Source organism: Lepisosteus platostomus, chromosome 12, assembly GCF_059453375.1.
Source record: "Lepisosteus platostomus isolate fLepPlt1 chromosome 12, fLepPlt1.hap1, whole genome shotgun sequence".
Taxonomy (NCBI): Eukaryota; Metazoa; Chordata; class Actinopteri; order Semionotiformes; family Lepisosteidae; genus Lepisosteus; species Lepisosteus platostomus.
The window spans coordinates 2,641,176-2,661,736 of NC_142622.1; the positions used below are offsets into that span (position 1 = coordinate 2,641,176).

At 42.6% G+C, this 20,561-nt stretch overlaps 2 protein-coding genes across 3 annotated transcripts; one reads left to right on the forward strand and one right to left on the reverse strand.

The window, feature by feature from the left end:
- Positions 1 to 101: 101 nt before the first annotated feature.
- Positions 102 to 15,988, forward strand: ankmy2a (ankyrin repeat and MYND domain containing 2a). Its single transcript, XM_088600438.1, has 10 exons — positions 102 to 240; positions 2,327 to 2,391; positions 4,183 to 4,321; positions 5,456 to 5,554; positions 6,126 to 6,286; positions 10,186 to 10,400; positions 11,177 to 11,312; positions 11,970 to 12,098; positions 12,871 to 13,015; positions 13,151 to 15,988. The coding sequence occupies exons 1-10, from the start codon at positions 171 to 173 to the stop codon at positions 13,297 to 13,299; spliced, it is 1,308 nt and encodes a 435-aa protein (XP_088456564.1). The 5' UTR covers positions 102 to 170; the 3' UTR covers positions 13,300 to 15,988.
- lrrc72 (leucine rich repeat containing 72) lies at positions 14,560 to 20,561 on the reverse strand. Of its 2 annotated transcripts, none has more exons than XM_088600439.1 (9): positions 20,420 to 20,561; positions 20,198 to 20,271; positions 19,328 to 19,397; positions 19,080 to 19,161; positions 18,424 to 18,537; positions 17,903 to 17,992; positions 16,167 to 16,361; positions 15,553 to 15,583; positions 14,560 to 15,057 (listed from the first exon to the last, which is right to left on the reverse strand). In XM_088600439.1, the coding sequence occupies exons 1-9, from the start codon at positions 20,426 to 20,428 to the stop codon at positions 14,892 to 14,894; spliced, it is 831 nt and encodes a 276-aa protein (XP_088456565.1). In that variant the 5' UTR covers positions 20,429 to 20,561; the 3' UTR covers positions 14,560 to 14,891. The 2 variants fall into 2 exon arrangements, with proteins under 2 accessions (XP_088456565.1, XP_088456566.1); XM_088600440.1 differs by having other exon boundaries at positions 16,167 to 16,334; positions 20,420 to 20,560.

Consider the following 20,561-nt stretch of genomic DNA (forward strand, 5'->3'; position numbering starts at 1 on the left):
TGTTTCGGGAGTCAAGAGGGGGGCGGCAGATGCGCTGTTAGTCGTCCGAGCGATGGTGGTGTTGTTGTTTTGTTTTCATCTGGCTCTTTTGCAAAGGTCTGATACACGCTAGCAGCTTAAATTAGACCGGATCCCGGCCCGCGGAAGGAAGGAAGGCAGACGTCCCCACAATGGCCTCTCCGAAGAAGAATGGAGATCTTTCGGCCGGCGAGAAGGAACTGTTACAGGTTATTGCCGCAGGTAAAATACCTAAATTCATTGCACACTACTGCTAGTGCCCTCAGATTTGACATCAAAAAAGGGCTACGTGACGGATAATTGCTAACACTTTTAATCGGGCGTGTTTAAGTTCCCCAGACACAACAAAGTGACAGCAGTCGGGGTTCAGTTGTTCGTGTGGTTTTTGTAAAGTAACTTATTTGTGCGCAGGCAGGCCTGGCAGAGCGTCGCTCGGCCACTGACCCGGGCGTGGAGCTGGGTGTTGGCCACAGGTTCACCCAGGAGGCAGCCGTGTTTCTGCACCGGCCACGAACACGGGCTGACACATCGCCGTTTCGCACGTTTCCCACGTTGTCATCCCGGGTCAGTCGCCCTGCGGATGCGCTAACACCAACACCCGTCTTGTGGTCATGGGTAGCGGGTTTGGTGTTTAGAAAGTGCTTTTTTTAGTACCTGTTTTTTTTTTTTATTAATATACCTGTAGGTCTACCCCAGAAAAAAAAACCGTGCACAGGGCTGCTGCTCATCACCTGCATGAGCCTGCCTGCTTCCGTGGGCGCTCCCGCGAGATCTAGCGGCGCACATGCGTGGAGCTGCATCGACACTGACTTGCACGGAGGTCGCCGATTTGAAATATCGGCTCTGTGCTTGCTGGAAAGAGGCTCGGGGCTTAAAAAGTACATCACCACACGGGGTAAACGTGGCTGCAAGATTGAGGGGGAAAACAATGCGGTATTGGGAGACGGTAGCGAATGGGATTTCAACGCTGAAACTCGCCGGTTTCGCCATGTTTCATACCCGGTAGCGTCCGGAAAACGTCTAGTTCCTAAATAAGTGGTTCGGGTCCGGAGGGCAGCTCGCTTTCCCGTCCTGCACGTGAAATTAGTTAGCCAGGCACATGTCCCGCACAGTCTGTAGGGGATGAACTGCCCCCTGGCTCAGGCCAAGACTCGACAGTGTGAACCAGAGGGTACCTGGGTCTTATCAGCCCAGTGCATAGTCATGGTGGGAAAAAAGCACCAATCGTTACAATGCAAAGTCAGAACTAAAACGTGTATTAGTTGTGTAGTTGTGGATAAAAACTGAAGGAGAAGCATTGGAATTCATATTCCTCTTCTGGCTCTTCAGACACAAGCTCTTCTGTTTCGATGTGAATTTAGGACGTTTACTGTTTATGGGGCTGTTTCTACACTCACATGCTAAAAGAACTGAACACTTGTAGTCTTCAACAGAGAAGGCCCAGATTAGTTATTTAAAAATCACTCGTCAAAGTCATTGACTCAAAGGTGCCTTGGTGCACTTTTTCAGAACCTGCAGTGAAATTCGAACATGGTCATGCTAGTACAACCCATTTAAATATGAACAGGAATGCGTATTTAATTAAAACATTGGGAAGCTGTCAAGTTCTTTCTCCTTATGATAGTCTTAATGATATCTGTCCCCTTATTAGGTGTATCCTCATATAACGGGTGTTTTCAGTTGTTTCATTCTAGAGGCTCCTTTTTTTTTAAGGAGTAAATAACCCCCATCTCAAAATAAAATGAAAGTACATAGTTCATCCGTTCTCAGTTCCACTGGGTGCAAGGCGGGATACTTAGACAGGACGCCAGCCAATCGCAGGGCACACAAACCCACACACTCGCACCAGGGCCAATTTTCCCAGAAGCCAGTTAACCTGCCAGCATGCCTTGGGACTGTGGGAGGAGCCTGGGGCACCTGGGACAAGCCCACGCACACCCAGGGAGAACATGCAGACTCCCCACAGATGGCACTCCTGTTACAGAACCCAGAGCCCCAGCACTGCGAGGCCGCAATGCTAACCACAGCCCAGTCCAAGTATATAACCACTATAAGTTAAGGTGCTGTTCGCTATATCATGTTTATAGGAGCACTGAGGATCAGTGCCTGATCTCGTCGTGTGAGCTGGTCCCCTTCGTGCATGAAGATTTAAACACTGCTGGGGTTGTACTTGGTGTCCTGTATAGTTTCTGAGGATAGCCGGGGTCCCGGATCCACAGCTGAGAACCAGTACTCTGCATGTGGCTGATGTAGACCGTGTCCCCTCGTAGAAGGATTCATACTCCTGTTCTCCCTTTTTTTTTATTAGGAAATGTCCAGGAGGTTTCAAGGCTGCTGGGATGTAAAGACGTCCGTGTGAACTGTTTGGATGAGGTAGGAGAAATGTCCTTGCTACATTGGAAGTTCACAATTTTAACACAATTACAACAAATGAAAAATTGCACCTGTAACAGATTAGAAGAGTGGACAATTAGCCAGCAGCCATATCACTCTGCAACTCACAGCTGGCAGCCCACTGGAGCTCAGCAGGTGTGAGCCTGGTCAGTACCTGGATGAGAGACCTCCTGGGAAAAACTGAGGCTGCTGCTGGAAGATTTCTCAGTGGGGCCAGCAGGGAGTGCTCACCCTGCGGTCTGTGTGGGTCCTAATTCCCCAGTATAGTGACGGCGCCGTCCTTCGGATGAGACGTAAAAGCGAGGTCCTGACTCTCTGTGGTCATTAAAAATCCCAGGGTGTTTCTCGAAAAGAGTAGGGGTGTAACCCCGGCATCCTTGCCAAATTTCCCATTGGCCCTTACCAATCATGGCCTCCTAATAATCCCCCTCTATGAATTGGCTTCATTACTCTGCTCTACTCCCCACTGAGAGCTGGTGTGTGGGGAGCGTTCTGGCGCACTATGGCTGCCGTCGCATCATCCAGGTGGGGCTGCACACTGTTGGTGGTGGAGGGGATCCCCATTACCTGTAAAGCGCTTTGAGTGGACTGTCCAGAAAAGCGCTATATAAATTTAAGCAATTATCATTATTATTAAATGCAGTTGCGAAGAGTCATGTTGCTGTGATTGAGTGATCGATTTTACTACCTGCTGATTCTCAGTTTTGTGGCCCGATGCTGTACTGGTTAAAAGCGTGAATGTTTAGCGGGCATGTACGCTGTAAAAGAGGATGTGTTTGCCTTGTTCTGTTGCCATATGGCAGGGACTTTGAGAGGCAGGGTATTGTATTGAGGAGAAGGGTAGTGAAGACTTGATGTCACTAGATGTACAGGTCTCCCCAGGTGCCCTTGTGAGGGAAGAGAGTTCTGTTGGGAACAGCAGTTGGCAATTGTCCTGCGTCTGTCAAGATCAGATGAGCCTTGCGTTTGCAAATGGTTACTTGTTCTCTCTGCTTGGCCTGGTTTATTTCTTCAAGAAGGACTGTATACCAAACCTACAGTGCAGTAAATTAAATTCACAGTATTTTCTACTCTGCATTTTAAAGTCATAAAAACTTTAAATGTCTAAAATAAAATGACGTGTAGCATAAAGCAAATTCTGGTCTGCCTTTGTCCTGGCCAGTGCAAACCCCAGCTAAGAGTTTGTAATGAGTTTAAGAAAACAGAAGCCACTGTTACGATTCTAGCTTCTCTGTGTGCTTTGCAATGGCCTACTAATTATCATTGCAAACAAGGGGGATTAAAAAAAAACGTATATCCCTCAATTGTAAAGCCCTCAGTTGTAAAATTAAATACAGTCCCCATGAATTTGGCAATGTTTTTTAGTTATGAAATGTACATGTGGGAAACATCTGGTAAAATTATAGTAGTCCTGTAGTATCCTTACAACATCCTCAGAAATACTGAAAGATATAAGGGCAAAATGAAAACTGTCTTGAGTTTTCCAGCTGTAACAGCTCTGGTTTTGTATTTAAAATAAGATGGGTTCCGTTTAGGAAGGTTCACCTTGGAAAGTGTGCCGATAACAGCTGAACTGCGTGCACTTTCCCGTCAAATGATACTGCAGCAGACACCTGTAATGTAAGTGTCCGTCATTGTCGGAGGAATCAGGTGGGCTTCCAAAAAAGCTTGTTCTGGCAGGGACCCGATAACGTTCTGCAGAGTGTGAAAAGGAACTGACCTGTGATGAGGCGTGTGGACAGCAGTGTTCTGTGTGTTGCCCCCCCTCAGTATGGGATGACCCCGCTGATGCACGCGGCGTACAAGGGCAAGGCAGACATGTGCAGACTGCTTCTGCAGCACGGCGCAGACGTGAACTGCAATGAGCATGAGCATGGATACACCGCCCTGATGTTCGCTGGACTTTCAGGTGAAAAGCTATCCGTCATATTCTTCTGTGTCTCAGGGCAGCACTCCTGAAAATGCTTGTAGTTATTCGTGCAACAGTGTACTGACGTGAGGGTAGAGAGAGAGAGCGGTGTGGTATAAAGTTTCTGTGGACAATCCGTATAATAAATGTACATTTATATACCTTGCACACATGCATAAACAGACTCCTCCTATACACCTAAGCATCTGCAGACTTTGTAGCTGGTCTAGTGGCAGTTTGAGACTTGCCTTTGAAGTCACAGAGAAAAGGCCTGTGAACCCCCAGTATAATTATGGGAATTAGTTTCTTACCATGTCTGTGTTACTTAATGAAGCCCTAGCTTACTTAGCATGATTAATGAGGTAATTAGAATCAAGGGGTTAAATAATGAAGTAACAGGTTAACTGAGTTTTGGCAGCCCTGTACTGTAATGGTCAAAAACGTTGTGAGTCGGGTCTTCACCCTATAGTTTAGTGGAACCACAATGTGCTACAGTCAGAAGCAATTTCAAAGAACCTCCGAAAAAGAGACAGGCATGTATTGTGTTGGCCAGACTCAAACTCCAAGGAGATGTTATGTCAGGATGTGAAGCTAACTGTTTATGCAGAAGAACCTTCAAATGTTACCACCTTGAAGCAGCTCTATGGGGAACAACTGATAAACAGGAGCAGAAAACTTCTACAAATTCATTGCTGCTTAACCAGGGGCTGCCAGTTATTGAATTAAAGTGTTCACAGACTTAGTCGCACATAGATATTTATTCTTATTCTTGGACCCTTTTGTCAATAAAATAAGCCAGATGTATCTCATGACTTTGTGTTATACATTTAAGCAGGCTGTCTTCAGCTTCTCTTAGGACTTTGATGAAGATCTAATTACTTTTTAGTTTTAAAATATAGAAGAAAACAGACCAGCACAGGGGTCTAACAAGCTGTTTCTTGGCACTGTGCTGCAGGTGTTGGAGTATTCAGTCCTGTATCACACAAACATTGTGACCACAGTGTAGAGGCATTCCATCTGTGTCATTAACAGGCCATGTCCATTGGTATTCAATGGACTACAAACATTTGACTGTGAGCAGATTTGTTATGTGTCGGTGTGGTTAAACTGTGTTTGCCCTCGTTGAAATCCCAGGCAAGACGGACATTACCTGGATGATGCTGGAGGCCGGAGCCGAGACAGATGTGGTGAACTCTGTAGGACGGACAGCTGCCCAGATGGCAGCTTTCGTTGGTAAGCTGGGCATCTTCTTGGGCGTCTAACTCATTTTTCTGGACTTGAATTAAGAACCTTTGTAAACACTGACGCAGAATATGAATAATTTGTGTGGTTTTTTGATCGCTTGTTTTCTACTGTAGAAACTGTCCTACTGTAGATCAAGGGACCGTAAGAAACCATGTTGAGCACAGGGGAAAATTGCCTTAGAATATTAGTTCCCAACTACAGAAGTTGGAGATTGAAAACAGAAATGAATTTGTCTTCATAGGGTCTTTCTATTCAGCTTATTTTAGAGGACCATGGCTGTTTTACAAATTAGACAAATGTGTATAATTATTATTGATGTGTTGATTTAGAAAGCAGAAAATCCAGAAGGAGCAGTCATTCGCATGTTATTTTAAGTGAAACGTTTTCACGTGCTATGAAGAATTCCGCAGAGTCATCAGTTGTTAGTCACACAGCTATAGTGTATTGTGTGTGTATAAACTTCGTAATCATGTCATTTCTTAATCTTCTGTTATTAGATGTTAAAACGGTGAGGAAGGATGTTTTGCTTCCCCTGACATTTTAACTATATTTGCTGTAGGCCAGCATGACTGTGTGACCGTTATCAACAACTTCTTCCCACGAGAAAGGCTGGAGTATTACACCAAACCACAGGGCCTGGAGAAGGACCCGAAGCTCCCCCCTGGGCTGGCCAGCCCCCTGCACAAGATCATAATGACCACCAACCTCAATCCGGTGAAGGTAGGGCCCGCTGGCGTGAGACTAGCATGATGTCTGAAGATGTTAGAGACCTCTGGAACTGGTAGGGTGAGACGCACGGTTCTGCAAATGGACGGGTTTTGGAGTTTCCATTCTTCCTCATTCTACAGATGCTCCCAGGACGCACGGTATTTCTTTAGCGTTACCTTATAAGATGTCTTACAGCAGTTTGTATGCAATATGGTCATTCTTTTTAGTCGGAATGATTCGTGGCGGGTGAGAAATCAGTTCCAGCAACTGCTTTGACTTTCTTCCTGATCCTGGCAGCACTTGTCATTGAATTGTTCTTCTCCCAATTCTAAACACCCCCGGGGTTTTTTATTTAATTGAGATTAGCCGACAAAAACATCTCCACATGCTTCGGCACCTGGGAAAGTGAAACCTTTGTTTCCTGACATGGAAAAGTCTAAGAAGGTGTAGAAAACCTGGAATGTCACAGGAATCATTGCCAAAACGTGCACGAACAGGATGACTGTGGTTTGTAGTAGGTAACTCTGCGCTGACACGCGTAGCAGTTTATCTTCACAGTGATCAATGTGTATGTTGAAATAAGTGTAAACTGAAAAGCAGAGCGTGTAGGGGGCTGACAGTCTGGAGAGGGCAGTGTGGTGACCCAGTGGTCTGCGTTGCTACCCCGCGGTGCTGGGGCCCTGGGTTCGATTCCTGGGGATGCTGTCTGTGTGGAGCTTGTAGGTTCTCCCCGTATTTGTATGGGATTCCTCCAAGTGCTCTCGTTTCCTCGCACAGTCCAAAGATATAACGGGAGGTTAATTGGCTTCCGTAAAATTAGCGTGGGTGCGAGTGTGGCTGCTCTGCGATGGACTGGTGTCCTGTCCAGGGTGTACCCTGCCTTGTGCCCTGTGATGGACTGGTGTCCTGTCCAGGGTGTACCCTGCCTTGTGCCCTGCGATGGACTGGCGTCCTGTCCAGGGTGTACCCTGCCTTGTGCCCTGTGATGGACTGGCGTCCTGTCCAGGGTGTACCCTGCCTTGTGCCCTGTGATGGACTGGTGTCCTGTCCAGGGTGTACCCTGCTTTGCCCCCGTTGCCAGTCAGTACAGGCTCCGGCTGCCCCGCGACCCTGTGTTGGGTGACACAGTTAGACGATATTAGGAATATCTGGTATCCCTGCTCTACTTCTGTTAGTTCAGTGAAATAGTGAGGGTCCCCAGCTCTTACGAAACAGAAGGTACGTCTCCCCAGTGTTTGTCACGATACTGTGGAGACGTTAATGATCTGCAGTTTTCGGAAGTTTAAAATAATTAACTTCAGGCCACCTTCAGAGTTTGGCCAGCAGTAGGCAATCACACCCCTATGGAGAGGTGAGTCATTCTTACCATGTGTTTCTGTACCATTTGAGCTTGATTAATCTTGGAAAGGACATAAACTACTGTTTATTATTACTAATACAGACAACGTTTTATTATTCTAATGTTTATTATTCTAGCTGGTTGTGTGAAGTAAACATGGTGATGTCTTCTGGCGCCGGCAAGATGGCGCCAGTTTACAGAAAGCTCTCTCCTGGTGCGACTGTGTTCATGTTTATTTATACTTTACTGCTACTTGAATAAATAGTTTTGGGATTTATTAAGCAAGTGACTGAGACCTTAAAAAAAATAAAAAGTAAAAGGCAAATGCTGAGGAAGATTTTCTCCTAAAGCTGAAGCAAGAGTTGGCGTAAGTGGACGCAGAGGCTGTTGGGACAAAGGGGGAGCTCATCCAGCCCAGGAAGAGTATCTCTCCCGCCATTGTGTGGGCCTTGGAATTTACTGATCCCGCTGGATTCCAGTCAGCGAGCCATGACTCCTGCTGTTATACTTCTATTGGAGTTTCCTGACCTACATATAGCTTCCTAGTTCATCTTCCAAGAGAAATATAGACAGTGATAACAGTGATGTTTTACTATGTAAGAAAATAAATCCGTATTGTCGTCAATGACACTGTGGCACTGAGATTGTTTTTGTGTTTATTTTACATCATCTCCTCCAGAAATTACCTACCTTTCCTTTGTGGAAGTCACATTTATATGAACTCTGTAGTGCGGAGTGCTAAGAGACATTCTTCGCACAGGTAATAAAAATTGGACCTGGGTTTCTTTGATTCCTGGCATCGGAAAAGGATTGTCTTTGAATGTAATTGGTGTCAGGTGTGAAGGTGTCTGTGTTTAAAGATAGTGTGTGTCCTTCTGTGTTTTTTTTTTCCACATCTTGAAACTACATGAATGGGGTTTTGAAGGTGTTGCTGTTTAATCCTTACATTCATGGTAGATTAGTTTTTCTCCTTCTCAATCAGTTGCAGTTTTTTAGTTAATATAATTAATGCTATATAATATTAATTAATTGCAGGACTAAATCCCATTTCACTATCCATTTTATGGAAGAGGTCATGGTCAGTCTCCACTCCCCTTCCTCCATTAATTCGCTTCTTCCTGGAAAAGAGGTTTAGTACTGCTCTAATAAGGCTTACATATCCATGTGTCCAAAGTATAGTGATATCAGATATACAGCAGCTCAATTCTAACTTTTATTTTGCCATGTTTTTAGGTGGATGTAAATTTTAGATTTATTAACTTGATTCATGGCTTGCTGTGTAATACAAGGTGGTTGTTTTGCTGAGTGGCACAGACAGGCTGTGAGGCTGCCCTTCCAGTGAGCCCAGGGGAGGTTCATCTATCTCTGTGTCTGACCAGTAAAGACTTAATCTTTACACCACTGTCTCCTGAGGTAAATTGGGACTGGTCATTAAATTAAACTACCCTCACAAGGTAAAAAAAAAAACAGGTCATTGACAAGCAATTTTAATATGTATAGTTTTTTTATGACAGCCGTTTGTTAATCGTTTTCTTCAGCTCTTTTTGTAAGTAATTCACTTCGCTGATTTTGTACCTCCTTTCGTGTGCGTTTTTTTTCTTTGCTTTTACGGGTGCCAACCACACACGTTAACTCCATAATTATCACAACCTCTTGGTGACATTGACAGTGTGCCAGTGCCAGAAAGACATTCCTGGAATACTGTCGGAGTGTGGAAGTATATCCTTTGGACAAGACAAACAAATCCACATAATCCAGAAACAAAGCTCATAGATCTAATTTTAGTTGCCTGAATAACTTGGTTCATGTGTGGACAGCGTCACTTTGTCAGCTGCTATCATTGCAGTGCACTGCGAGCAGCTGTTCTTAGCACAGACAGGACTGCAGTTCTGAATACCTATCAGTATAGAGGCTGAAGCATTCTAGACAGCATGTATAACGTTGTCTTTAAGTTAGTTCAAACAGGCGTTTGCATGCATAAGATCAAATTAATTTTCTCCGTAGCTGATTATTTCCTTCAGCACAATGAACAGAACAATAAATCAAGGAAGGGAATGGTACTCATTAAGCTGTTTATCCCGCAAAACGTTTTGCTGGCAAATGTTTTATGCCGGTTTTGCAAGTCCAAAATGTTCATCTTTAGATGGGGATGAGGGTATCTTTAAAGATCATATTTTGGAGGCACGTTGTCAGATTGTGGGCGGCACGGTGGCGCAGGGGTCAGCGTTGCTGCCTGGCAGCGCTGGGGCCCCGGGTTCAATTCCAGACTAGGGGTGCTGTCTGTGTGGAGTTTGCATGTTCTCTCCGTGTTGGCATGTGGATGCTCTGGTTCCCTCCCACGGTCCAAAGACATGCCGATAGGTTAATTTGCTCCTGTAAAACCAGCCCTGGTGTGGGTCTGTGTTTGTGTCTGTAGCCTGTGGTGGACTGGCGTTCTGTCCAGGGTGTATCCTGACCAGCACGCAGTGCTTCCTGGGATAGACTCTGGCCCACCGTGACCCTGAACTGCATAAGCTGTTATTGAAAGTGATGTCATTTTCTGAGATCTCCGGGTTGTTTTTGTTTCGCACAGGTGGTGATGATGGTGCAGGAGCGCCCCCTGCTGGCCGATGTGGAAGCCCTGGGGAAATGTCGCAGAGTCCTGGACCTTATCTGCGAGAAGTGTGTGAAGCAGAGAGATATGAATGAAGTGCTGGCTATGAAGATGCACTACATCAGCTGCATTCTTCAGAAGTGTGCCGCTTTCCTTAAGGAACAAGAGGACAAACTGGATGGACTTATCAAGAGGTTTGTATAAAAATAGTGTAGCTACTATTTTTGCATTCCTTAAGCCATCCAGTTGTAAAACCTACAGGCCACCAAAATAAAGGGCTGAAATGTCTTGCTAAGTCTGCTGCTTATTTTTTAGATGCATTGAAATTACTCCAGTAAACTATCATTTGTCTAATGAAAAGTGTATCATTTTAGATGCTTATTTAAATCTATTTCTTATTAAAACTTGTGGTAACAGTGGTAATACATACAATTGTATTAATAATAATAATAATAATCCAGAACCAGATAATTAAACCCGATGACAAAATTATCATTTATTTTCAAACAGTGTTAATGCTAACAGGCCGTTTTGTAAAGATTACAAACCAAAGTGCTTTTAGTATGAAAAGGTGAAAAAAAAAGGGTTTATCCTTTAGTTATCGCTGCTTTGCATACCTGAAATCCCAAAAAGTGACAGACCAATAAAGCCAAATAAACTTGAAGAACTGAACATTATGCTATCATGAGGTCTGCACTTCAATAAGTAAATGCCAAGGGAATACCTATTCATAACCTACATTTTGCTTGTGTTTTTAATATTAGAATGAATTATTTGATTTTATACTAAACTAATTGACATTCATTTTTCTTGCCTGCCTTGCTCAACATTGGTTTGATTTTGTCCTGCTGTCTTTAAATATCCCTGTGGATTTGTAGTCAAAATATCTCCTGAGGTTTTGAGTGTTACTCTTGCATATTCTGTGGTTAAGACTGTGTACAGTAACTGTTTCTGCAATCTCCTAAAACAGCCTGCTGAAAGGGAGAGACAGCGATGGTTTTCCAGTGTACCAGGAGACGTTTATCAGGAAGTGCATCAGGAAGTTTCCTTATTGCGATGCCACTCTCCTGCAGCAGCTAGTAAGGAGCATTGCTCCTGTAGAGATTGTAAGTACTATCTTGCTTTACTAAGTTCAAGTAGGCAGCATGCGTGGGCTGCAAATGAACAAGTAAAGGTTTATTCCATGCTCTTTTCACCTTAGAATAAACTTTTACTTGTTCATTTGCCCTACTGTGCTAATACAGCTCTTTTTGGCATTGCACATACTACTTTTATTGACTGTAAATTAATGTATTTTACTCAGCATTGTTATAACTGAAGCATAGCACAGGTTGTTTATCATTCATTTTAAATGCTCCTTACTTCTCAAGATGAGAAGCAACATGTATTGTAAGTTTGCTTTTTAACAATATTGGAGATTTTCATGGTAATCATTACATTGGAAGCCAATGAGTTTGTGGGCATGAACAATTACACACTGTAGTGTAATATTTAAATTTACTCTTTTGTTCTCCTCAAATCAGGACTGTACTGGTCTTTAAAGGCTTTGTTTTCTGTTTGTGCTCGAAGTGAACTGTTTAACATTATAAGAATTAGAATATGCTGGCTTAGGGTTTAGATAGACCTCTAGGATCCTTCTCGATGTGTACCATTTGCCTTATCTTTTAGTTTTTAATGTCTTCTTCCTGAAAATGAAACTGTCTCTCAAAAAAAGGTCTGTTGTGAATGGGTGCTGTTTGGTGCTGTATCTCCGGTCTCTCCAGGGAAATGATCCAACAGCTTTCTCTGTGCTGACTCAAGCCATCACTGGCCAGGTGGGCTTCATGGATGCGGAGTTCTGCACCACCTGTGGTGAAAAGGGTGCAGATAAAAGGTGCGCTGTTTGCAAAATGGTACGTGGCATTTCCTTCCGCAGGATAAATGAGATAAGGCACTTGGGAAAGGGGCAGGACCAGTATTTGTGCGGGTCAGTGTCACTAAATCAATCATACCACCTTGGCGTTTGATCTCGGAACATCTTGCACTGATGCCGAACCTGATTAAAACTTGGATGGGAAGCAGAACCCATTTGCATTTAATTCTTTCCATCCCAGAGGATCTCACAGTGCTTTGCATATAGATGGTCAACCACTTCATCCAGCACTGGAGTTCAGCCACCAACTATGCACCAGATACATTTCTCTGCCTGAGCTGAAGTGAAAACTTTCTTCAGTTCAGGCTGTGAAAGTCAGAGACTAATTCAGCCAGAACATAATACCCCACCTTACAGGGAGTGCCACAGCACAGTTGTCACAATCCTGGTTTGTTTGTCTCATCTGATAGACAGTATGTCCTACAGTAGTATCCCTTGTTGGAAAATTCTGTTCTAGACGGAAGGGTGACAAATATTGATTCATCGTCCACCCTTACAGTGGTAGCCTGGTTTTCCATAGACGCATCGTATCCCAGCTATTGACCAGGCCCAGCCTTGCTGAGCTCCTGGGCTCTGATTTCTGATGAGATCAGGTGGTGTGGGTGGACCAGTAGGTGACATTTTTCCCTCTGGAACACAAATTCCAAACCAGTAAGGGTTTTCCTTTAACCCTTAAACATCGTACAGACAGACCTGGAAATAATATGCATTAATATGCCAATGAGTATAAATACATTGTTTTTTCTTTGTAGGCTATATACTGTAACCAGTCATGTCAAAAATTACACTGGTTCACACACAAAAAGGTGTGCAAGAGGCTGAAAGAACAAAGAGAAAAGCAAGAAGCAGAATCTGCCAAGCAGAAAGAAAAATTAGAAAAGGAAAAACAAGTCAATGGTACGTAATCAGTTTTAATCTGTTTCTTTTTGCATATTCATGACATTTTTATTGGTGCTCGCCCACCCGTTTGTCCTCTTCACCAGGGCGTTGAGAACATCTCACTAGGATTTTCACTGCTTTTTTCACTCACAGCTGAAAGTGCTGAAGTGGTAGAAGACGCCTCTAACACTGGGCAAGATCGAGCTGTGGACCAAGCCAAAGAAAAGGAGTCGGAAAGTGAAGACTCGTCTGGTCGGTCAAATACAGCTGCTCCTGGCACAGCTCAGAGCTCCGAGGAGTGACGTCTTGGCATTGGAAGGCGGGGCAGCAGAGAATTTGAGTTTTGGAAAAGCAGGAGTCACACTTCATGGACACGTTGTCACACTGCCTTGCTGCCGGGCAAGCAGAGGAAAACAGACTCCCCACCGGAAGGGCTTCGGAGGAATTAGAATTGAAGAACACGAAGAGCGACGTCTGCCCACCGTGGTCAAGTCTTACTGTCCGTTTGTGGAAACAGTCTAGTTACAATTATGCTATTTAAAGAAATAGTACTAATTATGGGAACTATTTTGTTGAGGCATTTCTGCCAAACAATAGTGTATGCCATTTTACAGAAGGAAACCCCAATTGGTTGATGCTACTAAAGTCCAGTTGTTTCTTGTGTTGAAATCGCCAAGGCTGTTTTTTTAATATGTTAATTCATCGATTTATTTCGTTTAAACCACAATGCAAGATTTTTTTTCTCTGAAGGGATTCGTGCTCGTGTTAATGTTTTCACTCCTGAAGGAGAGCACAGTGTGTCATCTTCGGAAATGTGGGGCACAAATTACTCATTGGTATTGTCCTTTTGTTGAAAGTAAAAGATAGGTGGGCATTTCTTGAGAGGAAAATGCAAGCTGAACAGGCATGAGGCAACCATGAGAAGGTCTCCGTTTCGTTTTAGCTGTTGTAGCTTGGGTTGCTATGAAACATGAAGTTGTACACTTCATTATAATAACTGGAGGATCAAGAGTATGCTTTTGCCCTTTAGAGTTCAAACATTTGACTCTAAACATATACACGTGCTGTACTACATCATAACCAAATGATAACCAACACATCTGCGGGGTTTATGAGCTGAAACGGTTATCTGTACATTCTTGCTGTTGTTTTTGCTTTGTGCTCAGATGTTGTTTTTTTTCCACCCAGAACATTTTCAGAATGCGTACTGACCGTGACTTTCAAGTCACTTATTAGTGACTGTTCAGCTCATCAGTCGTTAACGCCTTTAAAGTACTGCATTCTGTTTAGTCATGTTACGAGTACCCAAAAGACAGGCTGTGTTCACAAGTGACCTTAAAGTAATGTAATATTGGTATACAAATTAAAACCACAGTAATCTCAATCCTGGATGAATATTTAAGTAGCTCATCAAAGTAGTTAATTTTACATTTATGTCAATAAACGGTGATTGATGTTTCAAAGTACTGTATATAAAGTAAATGTTATTGATGTGGCAACCTTTGTCACAAGTTTCAGAACTCCGTTTAACTCTGTACAGGTAGATAATATTGCTCTAAAAATATGATGAGGCATAATATTTATTTCTTTACAAGACATTAAATTTTGTGCACAAAAATGGCATGGTCAGATCTGGTTTTAAAGAAATTGCATTTAGTGGCCAGTAGTGTGGAAATGACAGGTTGGTGGCAGCACAATAGGACTGCAAAAATTACTGAGGCTTTGGGGGAACCGACCATCGCCAATGAAAGAAATTCAAGTTTGACCTCATATTTTTTAACCACTGGCACTCTTAACTTTTGGGGTTTTGCGAGTCACTGTATATGCATCACTTTATTTTCCAAAGATGTATATCTGTGCGTTTATTTCCCTACAAGAAACTGTATCCTGACAGTCATCTGAATTTCACAGTGATAATCCGAGGGGATTCGGAAGGCTGGTCCTCCGGGGGGTTTTGTTGTGAAGTAGGTATGTTATTCCAGTCCATGGAAGAGAACTGCATCACTGATCTTTGCAGGGTTTTGATAACTGAAGGATCTGGATGGTCCTTGCTGGGAAACCTGTGAATATAGGCACAGGATGGGAACTGACTGACTGTAGTTAGGACAGCACCATCTAATTAAATATGAACACCAATGCGACGCAAAAGTATGGGTTATTTTTCTTTTAAAGTTAAATTCTGGAATTCTTAACAGCTGGTTTGGTTAAAAAAGAAACAGAGCTGTGATTTTCTGTATGATGTTAGTTTTTACTTTTATAACTTTCTGTAGCATCCTCTACAAAAGATTTCTCTATAGAAATGATTAAACATAAGATATAACCATGGAAACTACTGAAACAAATTAAATCGAACACTGTGACATAAGGCAATATAATGCCAATACCTCACAAATTGAAAAACACCTTTTAAGCCAGATATCAGAGCAATGTTTTATTTCAGGTAGTAAGTGGTATTTAATGGTACTATAGAATCTTGGATTCTTTAGTTCTGGATATAAATTTGGTTTTTGTCCACATTACATTTTGAAATCTAACTTGGTGAAACTAGTTCTTACCTGTGTTGCTGTCTTCTCCACCCATACTTACCTGAAAGTATATTACAGGTTTTAGATTATATTGTGTAAATTACAGACCTTTTGACATCCCAATCCTTTTTGTTATTTTTATGTAACTTTTTTAGGAATTGGTTCTTTAATCCCACAGTTTAAACTTAGCCTCTAGGCATTTTCTTGGACGTTTCTTGTAGCTCCACTTGCAAACAACAAAAAAGTGTTAAACAGTGTTGATAAAGATTACGGTCTTCCATGGTGCTGGACACTAGTCTTTAAAACATATTTCAAAGTTTAAAAGAATAATTAAATCTTATCTGTTGTGACTGTGACCTACCTATTCCAAAGCATTGGTGTACAATTGTGCTGTGCTCTGCCCTAAGTCGTATTGGATGCTAAAATGTATTAATTAACAATAAAGAAGACAGAAATTCTAGTAAAACATCCATTCTTCCTGACAGACAATCTGTATCATGATCACGATTTAAAGCCTCGTGACATTATTTTTCCAGTGATGAAGTAAGTCTAAGATCTAAATTTATTTTTCATATAGATTGATGGTGTAGAATCTCCTGACAAGATTCTAGCCTCAGGATAAGATATATAAGTGGTTCACATACCATCAGCGCCCTGGTAGTCTACTGGAACGCCTTTGTCCTTTGTCGCTGTTGTTTTTTTTATGATCATGGGTTTTTCTACTCGTCTTCCAAAAGCCAGTGACTGAAGGACACGGTTTCGCTCAGGATCAAACAGATGAGATGCAGCAATCCTTTCCTCTTGCTTTATTGCTGTGAAGAACAAACTGCTTGAAAACGCTGTAACGGTAGTGCAAGGGATTCAGAGGCAATCCTGTTCATATTTTGCGCTGCATGTTTTGGCCAAAGGGCCCTAATGAAACTAAGATGCTATAGCAACTGCTAATACTGTTGTATAAACAAACTTAATTTGAGCTTTTATAGGCAGGTGTCTTTTGAATGAGATGCTAAGTTCTTTCTTTGATGAAAATAAGTCCCTTTCATTTCAAAAAGTCACCAGCCCCAGTGGGACATTGCTTGCTTCTGGAAGCAGAGGCAGAGCTGTGTATACTAGCTGCTGAAGGCGGTTCTGGGATTAGAGTGATGTCACTTCCTGCAGCCTGGCCTGTCTTCCTCTCGGCTGCAGGCAGGACGCAGACTCTCCTTCTACCTCAGTACCTCAGGGAGTATGTGCAGCCACTCGAGCGTCTCTCATCCAAGGGCTTTTGCTAAAACTGCTTCTTGTCCTCCAAGCAGCCTCCATGTGTATAAATAATTTCTGGAGAGCTGAATAGGTTTGGCATGTCTTCTCTAGAAGGTTGCTGCTGGAAGAGGTGTTAGTGGGACCAGCAGGGGGCGCCCACCCTGCGGTCCATGTGGGTCCTAATGCCCCAGGATAGTGACGGGGATACTCTACTGTAAACAGGCGCCGTCCTTCGGATGAGAATCCCAGGGTGTTTCTCGAAAATACTAGGGGTGTAACCCCGGCATCCTGGCCAAAATTTCCCATTGGCCTTTACCAATCATGGCCTCCTAATAATCCCCCTCTATGAATTGGCTTCATTACTCTGCTCTCCTCCCCACTGATAGCTGGTGTGTGAGGAGCATTCTGGCACACTATGGCTGCCGTCACATCATCCAGGTGGGGCTGCACACTGGTGGTGGTGGAGGGTAGTCCCCATTACCTGTAAAGTGCTTTGAGTGGAGTGTCCAGAAAAGCGCTATATAAGTGTAAGCAATTACCATAAAATTAATTATGATTAATTATTCTTTAGAAGCTCTCTCTCCGCTTTTCTCTGTCCAGGGTCTCTTAGACACTCTTACTCCTCTTTTCTTTCTTCCTGAAAATGCCTTGTCCTCTTCACTGTTTTCTGACCCCCAGTGAAAGATTGGTCTCTTTTTTTCCCATCAACAACACGTAAAGAGGAATATTGCAGAGAGTGCTCCTGTTCCAGCACAGGGCCTGAGGGAAGGCTTTGAGAGTCATGCACAGGAACTGTGGTCAGAGTCCCAGCCTCTGTAAATGAGCTCCTTCAGCACAGGCTGTCTCGACCACTGCTAGGCAACGTACAGTGAGCCAGTGCTCCTCTCTGCACCCTTGCACATGCCCTCTGTGCGCTTTCATAAATAATAAAGGAATCACTCATGGTGGTGGGATGTTGTACAGGAAGGATTATTACCGTATTTTAATGAAAACACAGGTTTATTTTTTTTGTTGTTGTTGGTGTTGGTGAATATCTGTTCTCATAAGCCTCGCTAAAATGTGCATAACTATACAAAGGTCACGTACTACATTTTGTCAAACTGTATTCCTGAGATTTATAAGGCTTTGTAAAACTTACCTCGCCTGTCAAGCACTGTAACTGATGGTAGGTAATAAATAACATGGAGCCGATAGCCTGGATCTTGGGCAAATGGGTTAAGGAAAAAAGCTGAAAATTGAGAAAGTCAAGGCATTAAATTAGTTTACAAAAATGTTGGGCAAAACAGGTTCAGTTTTGATAAATGCACTGTTAAATAGGTAAAACATTTTAAAAAATACAACTTGTTTTGAATTATTTTGAGTTTGGTTGAATTAGTCGATTGTTGGTACAGTATGTATGTAGACCTTCCTAAGTGAATATAAATTATTAATGTAAATTATAGATACATAAATCTTTGGAAAACAGAAATGTTAAGGAGTTTATTTTTAGTATCTCCATGTAAAGGTACTATTTGGTGATATCTGCATCTTACCAAAGGTTACCAAAACTGTGTCACTTGTGAAGAGTGCTCGGCGGGCGGGTTGCGTCAGCAGGACGGGGCAGGGTTGAGGTCACAGGTCATTTTGGCTGTGTGTGATAACAGGCCTCAGGGCACTTACTGAGTGTCATCAGGAACTGCATCCCCCTGAGCTCAGACACAGCCTCTCCCAGCTTCCGCAGCTGGTTCTTGTGAAGCAGGAGAACCTGCAGAGAAGTCAGGTGGTTCAGGCACCCTCGGTTCGGACACAAAAAAGGAAGATTTAGACAGGTTATACAGTAGCTTATCAAAAGCATAAGCACAGATTGTGTGCCAGTATACTGTACCTCTGTCAATACAATATATGACAAGCCCATGCACTATGTACTGAATAGCCACATATGGGAGAGTCGCTCATACGCTATAAACTGTATTGCCACATATAGTAGGATGCCACATCCTATTATCTTAGAGTACTGAAAATAAATGTATAGAGGAGTCACTGAGAGTGAAGAAATGAGTGAATGTTTTAGCCAAGGATACAGAATTTAGTTAAATACAGCTAACAAATGACTCATACCATATTAATTTTCCATTGAGCAGATTTTAATAAAAATAGACTTTTACACATCTAGACTAAATTCCTGTCATCTTTTTTATAGTTGGTCTATAGATCATAAGGAAGGTGAATTATTATGAGTCCCTGTGGCCTCTTACACACAAAAACATGAATATTCAGAATAGTATTGAAGCTTCAGAAGTGTATTAATACAGAAGTCATAAATACAATTAAATTACCTGTTATATTGGTAATTTCATTATTGTGGAGGTACAGTTCTGTCAGTCGGTAGTTATAAATCAAGCAGGGAATTTCCCTAATCTGTAAAATGGCATATTCAGTAGTGTGGTTAGATCCTTATGGATGTTATAGAGAGATGAAATATGTACTGTACAAAGTATTTGGCGTGAGTTATTCAATCAATCATTACGTGATTATTAACTTCAATACGTTTAGTGCCCGTATTGTGGGAATCTGTCTGGATTACCTTATTATTGTTGAGCCACAGATACTTTAGCATGGGGAATCCAGAGAGGTCGCAGACACTGGCAAGAGCTCTGAGAACATAATATGAGAATGTACGTACGGTACTGTTAGTTGAAAAGACAGAGAGTAAAAAACAACGGAAAATCACATTGTAATCTTTCCAGTCATTTTTAATAATAATAATGATGATGATGATGATAATGATGCTGTTGAACAGCTGTTTAACAGTCCTAAAACTGTAACTAGGTTGACTTCGGCGGTGTCTTCAGGAATTTGAATACTTGAATCCGGTCCACTCATAACTTTCTCTGTTCAAACGGTAGGCTCTTATTTTTAGCCTGTCGGCGTATTACGTTCCTTTATTTACAGGAGAATGCACATCTTTGCTCTTCTATGTACTGTTTTCAGCACGGCATTATCATTCGTTTTTAACAAGCGGTGACCAACCTTGTGCGCAATATTCTGTTATGTGAGGTTTGAGTACCTCAGTACAGTTTTTAGATACATACTTTATTAATCCCCTAAGGATTAAATTTAGCGTCACTTCATTTGAATTCTACACCTTTAACGTTCACGTTGGCTTTCCCAACATTGCCCAGAAGATGCAAACGACGAAATAAGGATAGTTTTCACGGACAGCTCCTGACACATCGTTCCCCTCTTACGTTTCTGCTGTTCATGTTTGTACTATCCGTGTGTAATACTCATCACAACTGTATTTTAAAAAATCGGTGGCGAACTGGTTGTCCAAACCACCATGTTGAATAATCAGCAAACAGAATTACTGTACTGATCTCGCCCGTTTCCATACACTGTATGACGCTAAGCGTACAATATCAGTTCAGGTATTACAGAGGTGTCCTTTACTTACTTCCTCGCAAGATAAAGCTCACTGACATCGACAGATTTCTTAATCCCATGCTTTTGCAGTATATCTCTTATCACCTAGAGAGAAAATGACAACTCAGCTGAAAGGTTTATGAACTAAGTTATACCGTGCTGTATATGACAGGTAAAATGCACGCACATGGAGCGCATACAGTATAAGATATTTCTTCCGACAGGTGAAAGAGCGATAACTATCAGACCGTACCTGCTCCATCGCCCGAGCTCTGCCACCTGTGCGCGCGGCACGTTTACTGTTGCCAGGAGACGCCAGCTCTCACCTATGCTTCAATAACAACAAAATATCAGGTGGCAGGTGGCTTGGCATTTCCGCGTACTTTCATCACCTT